The following is a 10830-nucleotide window of genomic DNA, read 5'->3' as shown; positions in this document are numbered from 1 at the left end:
ATCCAGCTTTGTTGGCTGGTCCTGAATCTCTTCAAGAGTGTCCTCTCTCTCTCACTCACTATCCGCTCTCTTTTTGACCCCTTCAAACTTGTTGCTCTGTCTTTTTTTTTCGAAAATGATGGTAAGAGGATTACCAATCGTACATTAGAAAGAATAAAAGAAAAGTTTACAAAAGAAAAAATACATAACATGGCCAGCTTCTCCGAAACCGAAACGGAAGAGAAAAAACACAACCTAAGAAACAACCCTCGTCTCTAGCAAGCAGGGGATGCAAACATCACTAAAGATACAATCGGACAAAGACCCACCCTGAGAATCGAGACTAAGCAAAGAGAAAAAGAAAACTGTTAATAACAAGCTAAAAGCTTAACAGAAAATAACAGAAATTAAACGGCATTGATCTATCTCCTCCTTGAACCGAAATAGATGTTTATTTTCAGAAATTCTCCGATTACTTTCTTTTCAAATATTCCATAAAAAAAGAGATGATAAGATCATCAAAACTTTGTCGTTGATTACGTGCCACCTTCTTACGTGCCTGACCGTGCCACCATCTTTTAATTGTTAGTTGCTCTTCCATGTCTGATAAGACGTTTGTTACTCTGTCCTGGCAAGCCCAAAAAAAAACCTCTAACATCGCCGGGCACATAGCTCCACGACACTACCAGCACTCGCATGTCGCATAGGACTGCCATCAGGCGAAGAACAAACCTGGGGGCAACAAGGTCAGGCTTTTTGGAGTGGAAAGCGGTGGATGGTGCTGATGGTGCAGTGCCAAAACAGTAAGGGAGAGAACCCCAAAAGCACCGGCACCAGAAGGGACGCTAGCTAGCCGGCTGGCCATGCTGCTCGGAGGGTTGGCAGCGGGCTTCCCGTCCCGGCTAGTCTTCGTGGCTGCGCCGATGGTCTTGACGGGTGTGCTGGCGGCGGCGTCGTCGGATAACAGCAGCGAGCTGGAAGTCTGGAACTCCTCGAGGTGTCCTCGATCTCGACCTTGTCGTGGCTGTCGAGGTCCTGCAACCCCCAGACCTGGTGGCCGTGGACGCCGAGGTCTCCGAACACCCCCAAGCAACGCTAAGTTGCGCCAGAACTTGAGCTCAGGGGACTCGGTAGCGGTCGGGCCATGGTTCCTCTCCGGGGGTTCCTCTCGAATCTGAACCTGGAGGGTTGCTCCCCGTCATGGATCTGGGAGCCACCGTGAAGTCTATCCACCTTCGCCTTTGGGGAGATGTGATATCGCGTAGCCATCTTGGTCGGAGCGGCGGGCGGAGACAGGCGACGGCGGTAACACTTTTTTCCACACGTACTGTAACACTTTTTGTGTGTTTCAATCTCTGACCCTCGGCCAATTTTTGCATGGTCCAATGGAAATGAACAATTGTTGCCTACTCGAAAGAAAGATACAATTTCCAACGTAACAGATCGTCGGAAATATGTTCAAATTCGCAAGATTCTGCCAATAAAAAATGCACAAATACAGAATACACCAACGCATAGGCCAGGATTGGATTGGATTGGCCAGCGTTCACGCCCTCTGATCCTAGCCGCGCCTCGCCATGGCGCTGGCTTCATGCGGCCACTCGCGGAACGCGCTCTACCGTTCGTGTCCGCCAGTAGTCAGCTGCCGTCGCCGCCGCTTGTGTTTGTCTCGGGACTGGGGACTGGAAAGCTCGACGTGGAGTCATTCAAGTGACTTCGTAAGGGACGGTCTTCAGCTTGAGTAGTGCCATTGGTTAGTAACTACAAGCTGAATGGCTCATCCACATTACGTAGGAAGGAAATTTTATAACATGCCGCACGAAAGATTTCCGCAAGATCCTGATCTATGCTTCTTCTTCTGATCTAATAGTTAGCATGTACTATGTAATAGAGAGAGCAGGAGACACGTATCGCACGAGAAGAATGAGTCTTTCGAAAGACCGGATCTTATAAAATTTTATTCCAATTACGTACCCATGGCCAATCAGTGCGATCAGACGATTAAAAACTACGAACATCAGAATAATGCCGTGGGGGCATAAAGGAGGGCGAACACAGGCATAAAGGAGAAAGACAGGGAAGAAGATGAACAGTGGCTGCTGGGAGGTAGAAGAAGGAAGAGAGACCATACGACGAAGATCCTACGGATGAAACACGCTGAGTGTATTGAAGTTAATTTACGCTCGACTGTTTTTTTCTCTTTTTTTCAGTTGAGCGTACATATGGTTTCTTTTCAATCGAATGTTCAGTAGTCGCTCCCTAATTTTTAGAAGCGTGATACTGTGCAATTTTGAGCGCAACAAATCATCAAAAATAGGTTCAAATTTACAGGCTTTGGCTGGCTAAGAGGCCGGTTGATAAATAATCGACGAGTGTTGAGATTGGAATTCGATAGGCTGGCAGAGGCAAGCAAGGGGCCAATGTACTCGTCGGAGGAAACTTGGAGAGCTGCATGATTATTCCTTGTCTGCTTGACAGTTGACACAAACTCTGCAGACTGGCCAGTACGTGGCCACCCTCTCCTCTCCTCGCCGCGCCACGCACTGGCGCTAGCTGCATGCGGCACGCGCGCAACCGTTGGCGTCATTCAAGTCTGGCTTTGTGCATAGGTCTCCAATTCGAGTAGTGGCGCAATACCCATTCCGATTGGCCGCCCTCACGGACGCGTGACCAGACCGGGGCTAGCTATTTTTTCACGGCAACGACGGCGAGGTTGTCAGCCGTCCGCGTCCTTGGCTGGCGGCGGGGCTCGGCATCGAGCTCCCTCCGCTGCGGCAACAGGCTTTCCTCTCGCGATCCGCCTGGCCCGGGCCAGTGGGCCTCCACCATGGACCTCCCGAGCCCGAGGACGACGACCTCCGAGCGCAGTCCACCCCCCAATCTGGGCCGCACGTGCCTGATCAGACGACAGTTAGGGAGTCCAGGGTGGTCGGTATATGGAATAACGACCACCCCTGCTGGGCCTCCCCTGCGTCACGCCGTAGCTCGCTGGAGCGCCGCCGGCTGCTTGCTCCCTTCTCCTGACCTAGGGATCTCCCATGACGCCCCCGCCCCCGCCCGCACGGACCAAAACCAAGGGCCAGGAAGAAATAAGAGCTAGGTAGTATCCAGATGAGCTCCTAAGCCCCTCCATCATGTCAGTATTCAGGAAACGCTTCTCGCCTGAAAATGTCTCGTTGCTCGCCGCAGATACCATACCAGTCGCTGAAAAAGAGCGAGCAGAGGTGAGCGTTAGTTGTCATGACATGCTGTTGATCGGAAGATGGACATGCCAATGGGAAGCTCGGGCGCACCAGTGACGACAAAGGGTGGCTCCACGCACCCCCTTGGGCATGTACGACTTATTTTGGCTATTGATCTCTCTCACTGATATTCATTCATCTGTTAATTCTTTTGATATCATATGCTTTTTTTTATCTACTTCTCCAATCAAATCTTAATATAAATGAACAGTACTAATAAATTATAAGTTTGCATACCTAATTGAAATTTCATGTTCTGGTTCCTCACATAGGACAGCTAAAACCGCAAGCAATCCAGCAACCGAGTGAGGCAGAATTAAGCATGGTTTTCGTACGCACAAGATGCTGTCCCTCCCTGCCATGCCTGCTCATGACAGGATCATGCATGGCCTGGTGCACACTGCATAATCGCTGCTTCTACTACGCATGGCAGAGCATGCATAGATGGGATCAGGGTGTCATGCAAATGCATACTCCAGTTCATTCCTCTCTCTCCGTCTTTAGAAAAAGGAAACGCTTAAATAATCTTAAATAATCAATCTTTTTACATGGACTCGATGATTAGCATCTGAGGCGCCGGCGAGGATGCAGCGGGCTTAATTTGTGCAGTATGAGTAGGGAGTACTAGTTTATACATGTTGAGGAAACTAACAAAGTTTTGATTAGTTATAGGATAAACTAGTCCCGTCTCACATGGATCAGGCGATGCTGGACCACGAATCCGATAAATTCGGCTATTAAATCCGGAAAGGGGCAAAACAATTGCAGCCTGGAAGAACCGACACATGAACACTGCAACGTGCCAAGGTGTCTCTCGTGCTCTCTCTCTCTCTCTCTGTCTCTGGTGGGCATATTCCTCCAGTCCCTCAAGAGCTACTACTGATCTTTAACAACTGTTCCATCCACCCATCTGCTTCTTTTTCTAAACAAAATAGTAACATTCTCTCTCTACCTCTCTCTCACACACACTTCTTGTGGGAGAAAGGAAAAGAAGAGAACAAATGATGCTGCAAGCCTGCAATGCAGTCACATGGATGATGGATGGATGATAGCAAACACAAGCGACGTGCTGAACAGCATGCATGTTACTGCATGCGCCGTACTGTTGCGCAGCATGACCGCCAGGCCAAGCGAGCTAGCCTGTCGTCTCTGCTCGCGTGACCGAATCAGATGTCTGTTCCACACAAACATGCCATATTCTCATGCTTCCTTTCCTTTCATCCCTGAATTATCATATTATTATTATTATTATTACCCTCGATCGGCTGCAATTTCAAATCTTTTTTTACTCTTCTCCATGCATTGTTTGTTGTCCTCCTTTGATTTTACTGCACGCTGAAGTTGACAGTGACACACTGACGAATTGTCTGACTGATCGACTGACTGTTCGTTCACCACGGCGTCGGTGAGAAAAACTAAAGTTGCCTACTCGATTACCATAGTTTCAAACACTTGATCATGAACAAGTAGAAACCTTAACCCCACGGTGAGTTCCCCACAGAAAAAAGTTTGGCAGCTGTGCTAACACGCATGAGGTCCGCGTGTGTGAAATAATGCACAGACGCCTGCCTGCCGAAACTGCGAAGCACCTAATTTTCGCTGAACCGGATCGAGATCACTGCCTAACAGCTGAGAAAATGCCATGGACGTCGTCAGGGCAGCAACTCTGAAAATGCTCTCTCTGTTCCCCAATCTCTCTGCAAAATTTACAGCTCGCCCGAACGCACCGGCGCAGGTGTCGTGTCATGAACAAGCTGCACGCACGCGCGAGCCAGATGATTTATTCCAGATGCGCCGGATCGTGGAGGCCACGAGACCTGTCCATGCATCAACCTGACTCTGACACGCGATTCAGAGTTTCAGGAGACTATCTATGGCCAGGCTATTTCGGCGACCCTACTACTAGTAGTAGTACGTTGATTCCGGCTCGTCTGCCAGCCGATAAATCCGTCCATCTGCATGCACAGGGCAAACTAGTTGGAGCTAGAGTGATGCGTAGGCACCAGCTAAATAAAAATTTCAGTAATAATCAACTTATTTTGACATACCCTTTAAGCTAAAACTTTCTACTATGGTACATCATAATTATTTCGATTCTAGCTTGATCATTTTCTGCATGCCGAGGTGAAAAAAGAGAAAGTGACCTCTAGGGGTGGAGACAAGGGGGGCGACCAGGAGGGCCCTCCTATGTTTGATGCTGTTACACTTAATACATGTATGTAATGAGCATCAATGTTTCAAGTATTAATGTTATTTAACATATTTAAAATATTAGATGTTGTCAACTATAATTTACTATCTATGTATATTGTGAATGCATGTAACAAACATTTTTTTTCTTACCAAAGTTAAAATGTTTGTCTTTAATGGTTATAATTCATGTTCTATTAATCTACTCTTTATTAACATGAGCTCTAGTCATTTTTCAGTTATAGAGATTTTTTATCAACTTATATAGTAGGCTCATATCGAACTAGCTAGCAAAGACAATATCAAAAAGTTGAATAGGTAAATATCATCATCTATTATTTGAAATGTCATACATTTTGTATGTGGGCAAATTTTTGTATGAAAAGAAAATATATGTTTTAAGATGGTCATAAAACATGGATTCATCATAACACATGTATTTTTTCTTCTAAATAATTAAAAATAGATTAACCAATATTAAGAGAAAAATATGTTTTTTTTACGAGGATCAATTCTATAGCTTTCAAAACCGATTCAAATTTATCTTTACTCAACCCTCGATTATACAATCCTAGCTCCGCCCCTAGTAAGAAAGAGAGATAATCATGCCAACTTGCAAAACTCAAATCTTTATTTCTTTTTCTTTTCCGATGTCCTTTCCTTTCGTTTTCCCTCCCTTTATAACCACCAGTTCCTCGTCTCCTCCCTCTCGCTCAGCCTCCGCACCCACCAGAGCCCAAACCCAAGGGACGCCGCTAGCCAAGAAGAAGCCAAGAATTCTCTTCGTCCGATCGATCGATGACGACGGGGGAGATGGTGGAGGCGGCGGTGCCGCGGGTGGTGTCGATCCTGTCGTCGCTGCTGCAGCGCGTGGCGGAGCGCAACGACGCGGCGGCGGCGGCGGCCGAGGGGCAGCGGCCGGTGTCGGCGTTCCAGGGGCTGACGAAGCCGGCGATCTCGATCGGTGGGTACCTGGAGCGCATCTTTCGGTTCGCGAGCTGCAGCCCCTCCTGCTACGTCGTCGCCTACATCTACCTCGACCGCTTCCTGCGCCGCCGCCCCGCGCTCGCCGTCGACTCCTTCAACGTCCACCGCTTCCTCATCACATCCGTCCTCACAGCCGTCAAGTTCGTCGACGACATGTGCGTACTCCTTGCCCCCTTTACATACACACACAATGGTTAATTTACACACGGACCGACAGACGCATGCTTAACTGCCAATGATCGTCACAAATGACTGAATTCACCGTCCACATGTAGATCTTTAGTATCAAGTTCTTGATTAAATGGAAAATTAACAGCTGATTAGCTTGGTATGTAAGAAAACCTACTTCAAGTAAGGTGTGGCAAAATAGTCGATCAAGTTGAATTTCGCTGAACTGTTGACTTCAAAGTCTGACAAAAAAAAAAACTTTTTTGAAACAATTATGAAAAACACTTTCTGACATGTACATTATGTCCATATCTCCTTGTGTACATGTTTCATGTATACTTGCTTTAAGCAAATTTGAACTTGTAAAACTAAGAGAGCTTCCATAGTTGCCAAATTGCCCCCTTTTTTTTGGTTAAGCCAACGAATATTGATCAGGATAAAGTTGTAGTCAAGTTCAGGGTCATGGTCAGAGAACTGAACTTCAAAGAATGATCAGGTAATCGAGGCAGCCTGCAGTATTTTTGTTTGCTTGGTGTTTGCGTCTGGTCTCTGATCCATCCGAATTTGTGCTATGATCCTCCAATATCCTGAGAATAAATTGATAATTTACCACTTAAAAGATTGATTTTTGGTTATGATGTCACTCATATTAATAAAATATAGACCAATCTAAATCAATGACTATAAATCAGAGTGAAAAATAACTAAAACCACTTCTTTTTTATGGTGGTGGTGATGATCACAAACCCACTGTGTGCCGTGCAGGCAAACACAGTTGTGCCCCAAATCTGGCTAACCTTTTTCCTATCATTATTTCCATCTGGCATTGCATCAAAGACAAGCCACTGGGTTGGTCACAAGGACAGTTGTCGATCCCGAGGTTGATGCGGCCATAGCGCAGCAGCGTCAATCCACCATTCTTACCAAAGCCGATCGCCTTGTCCTACATACATCTCTTAAATGGCCTTCAAAAACAAGTTAGTACTGTTCCTCAGGCCGCAATTGTAAGCCGGGAATTATTTCGTTTCCTACGAAATTCCTGTGTTCCAAACGGGGCTGCCGTATCACCATTTACAAATTACAACAACAGAACAACTGTAGCTTCAATGTATGCTTGTGCTTTTGTGATGTGCTAACATGCCATGAATTCGTCAGTCGTCTGAATTTGCTGCTGCTTGCTGCTCGTGCAGATGCTACAACAACGCCTACTTCGCGCGGGTCGGCGGCATCAGCCTGGTGGAGATGAACTACCTGGAGGTGGACTTCCTCTTCGGCGTCGCCTTCGACCTCAACGTAACGCCCGCCGCCTTCGCCTCCTACTGCGCCGTGCTCCAGAGCGAGATGGCCTACGTCGACCCGCCCGCGCCCGTCCAACCCCCAAGGCTGCAGCTGCAGCTGCAGCACTGCTGCGCCGGCCCATCCGACCACGACGATGCCGCTGTCGCCGCGGCCGGCTGCCACCATCACAATCAGCAGCAGCCGCGGCTCACCGTCTGATCGATCGGTCGATCGATCGAGCCATTTCTTTTTGTCCCCGTGGTGTCATTTTGGCTTCTTCTTTTCCTCTCTCCTCCTTTTTGCTGTTCTTGGTACATAGGTGTCCATTGTTCCTAGTGAGCTCAGATAGTCAGGTGGATTCGATCATGGATGGGTCAGGTTTTCGGGATCTTGCCATTGTTCGACGGATCGATCGTGGATGAATGGATGGATCAGCTTGGGATTCGATTTTGCCATTGTTATTTCATTGGATGCTCACTGGTGTATGCGCATGTGAGTCACAGCACGCTGCATGTCTCTTGTCGCCTTTTTCTGGAAATTATTCGCTGCGAGGGAGTACGTAAATTTGGATTGGACATCGTGGGATGGTGGAGGCAACTGGGTGATTATTGGTCAGAACATGGCATGTTTCTTGGCTGTTGATCCCAGACTGTCAAGTCTGTCAGTGCATGGTTGGAACAAAAATGTGTGCAGGCAACCTGAAACTCTGAATGCACAGAGCAGTTGAAACTGCAGACCCTGTATCTGAAACTGTCAGCGAAAGTTTCAGTCGGAAAAATGTCACTACTGCTACTACTAGGCCATTATGGAAAGATTACTAGAACAAGCAATAGCATCATGGGTTGCTGTATCATCAAAAAGGAGTATTTTGACCAGAACAAGCAGTAACTATCCAGCACAGTTCATGCAAAATATCAACCACCAAGTTACTGCAAAGTTTCATCTCTGAGTAAGTTCAGAAAAGAATTAGCACTGGTGTCTGCAAAAGAGAAGTAAAATATGATCGAGAAATCTACAGCGATCTTTGAGAGATGTGGCGAGCAACTTGACTGGTTGAGTGTGGTAAACAGGCAACGAGATGTGATTCGGAACAGTTGACGCGAGTGCAACATTGCCAGTAAAGAACAAGGATCAGAACGTGGTGTGCATGTAGATGCAGGGCTACTTGGGCTTGTGGAAGCCACCTTTTGCGCTGTAGTATTGTAATACACCAGCGCCTTTGGCACCAGTGCAGTGAGTTGGACATGAACATGGATGGATGGATGGCCACGGGAAATTCGGCAGCTGCCAATGGTGAGCGGTGACCGGTGAGGCAGGGTAAGCGAGCAAGAAGGGGGGAGAGAGAGAGAGAGATGGCCACGGGAAATGAGTCTCTCTCTACATTTTTGTGTGCCTTAAGCCAGTTGTTAGTACTACAGCTATGCATCCAAACAAGCTCTCATCTGGAAAATTTGTGTGGTACAGAATATAAAAAAAAATGCAGATGAGTTGCAAGTCATGAAATTTGTGTGGTAGGCAGGTACTAGGTAATTTGATTTTACCTCCATGGAACTAAATCTCAGTGGAAAAGTTATTATTTTCTTTCCACTAACCTGGCAAAGGTTATTGTTTTTCCTGATTCTAATTTTGTTTAACCTCTGGAGTCTCACATTGAAATGTGGGCCCGGATACTACCAAATGGCAAAAAAAAAAAAAGAACAAGTTTGTGATAAAAACAAAAATTCCCCGAGTTCAATTGGTGGGTACATATACTTGGATCGGATCTGAAGGGATCTAAATTTCCAGATGCGTTGGGAATTGGCATGTAGGCACTCCATCATGTGATGCCAAAATAAAGCCAGTGGCATATGAACCTTGTGAATGAATCATACCCCCATGCAGGGGAATCTGTGGCCTAAGGAGGAATCACAGCAAGTAAACCATTCGGGGGCAGTGATGATTCTCTGGGTGTTGCTTTCTTCCAATAAAGTTTTTCAATTGCTTTGGTTGTTTCCTTGTGAAATGGAGATGGATTTTGGTTGGGTGACACCTTCTTCCATGTACTTTGATGCCCATCCACGTGTATGCCTTTAATAATTCTTGTTGAGTTCCTGTTACATGCTCCACTATTCGCTGGCTTTTATTCTTATCACCTATCTAGAACAGTGACAAGTGGCAATCAACAAGTGCACTGATGTATTTTTTTAGAAATATCACTACAGCTCGCACGCACACGCTCACCTAACGCTTAAACATTGGAAACACAGAGCTTAAAAATTGATGAAGTCACCCCGTACATCTTATTATCGATGGATATATTACTCACCACTAAAAAATCTACATTAATGAGACACGCAAGAATAAATTTGAGATTTGATCTCTTATAGATAAAGATACAACCAACTCCATTAACTATCCAACCCAATGTTTAATTCTCAAGTGCACTTAGGTACTTGAAAAGTTCAAAAAAGAAAAGAAAAGAAGCAACGACAACTTGCTCACAACTGGGAGAACTCAAAAGCATTATCCCGCAGACGATATGCTTATTACGTGAACCGGTCGGTGTAAGAAACTCAAACCTCGGTTTTATCTCAGTACATGTTAAATTTGCATCAACCTGAAATCATTTGAAAATTTGATTGCAAATTAATGTAGGTAGGCCACATGCGTTCACAACAGGTGAAGGCCATAAATTTGTTGTTAACCAAACCCTTTCAGTACCGTTTTTGTGCTAGATGAGTTGACCATCAAGCAGCAACATAATTTATTAGCATGTCTAGAAACAGTGATCATGCATTGTATGAGTAATCTAGGATATTACTGTCGACTGAATAGCTCACCATCACGCAACATGGAGGAAACACTCGCACATGAGTCATGAGTGTACACCCCAAACTGATGCCGGGTGACCAGCTCTACGGTGTGGCAAAAGCATTTTCAGTAGTATCACAATTTAATATTTATTGTTCCGATTGCATTGTTTTTTAATCTATCAACATATAGGGAC

The 10830-nt window shown here is 46.0% G+C and overlaps 1 protein-coding gene across 1 annotated transcript; it reads left to right on the top strand.

Moving 5' to 3' along the window:
- The first annotated feature begins 6117 nt into the window (after positions 1–6117).
- LOC133907961 (cyclin-P4-1-like) lies at positions 6118–9431 on the top strand. Its single transcript, XM_062350104.1, has 2 exons — positions 6118–6553; positions 7757–9431. Exons 1-2 carry the CDS (start codon positions 6210–6212, stop codon positions 8061–8063), a joined length of 651 nt encoding a protein of 216 aa, XP_062206088.1. The 5' UTR covers positions 6118–6209; the 3' UTR covers positions 8064–9431.
- Positions 9432–10830: the final 1399 nt, after the last annotated feature.

This window comes from Phragmites australis, chromosome 24 (genome assembly GCF_958298935.1).
Source record: "Phragmites australis chromosome 24, lpPhrAust1.1, whole genome shotgun sequence".
Taxonomy (NCBI): Eukaryota; Viridiplantae; Streptophyta; class Magnoliopsida; order Poales; family Poaceae; genus Phragmites; species Phragmites australis.
This window is presented reverse-complemented; position numbering and strand designations above follow the sequence as displayed.

Excerpts from the sequence above, each read along its gene's own strand:
- LOC133907961 (XM_062350104.1), top strand. The coding sequence starts at position 6,210 with ATGACGACGGGGGAGATGGTGGAGGCGGCGGTGCCGCGGGTGGTGTCG. Across the intron at positions 6,554-7,756 it reads GTCAAGTTCGTCGACGACAT|ATGCTACAACAACGCCTACT; the intron begins GTGCGTACTCCT and ends CTGCTCGTGCAG.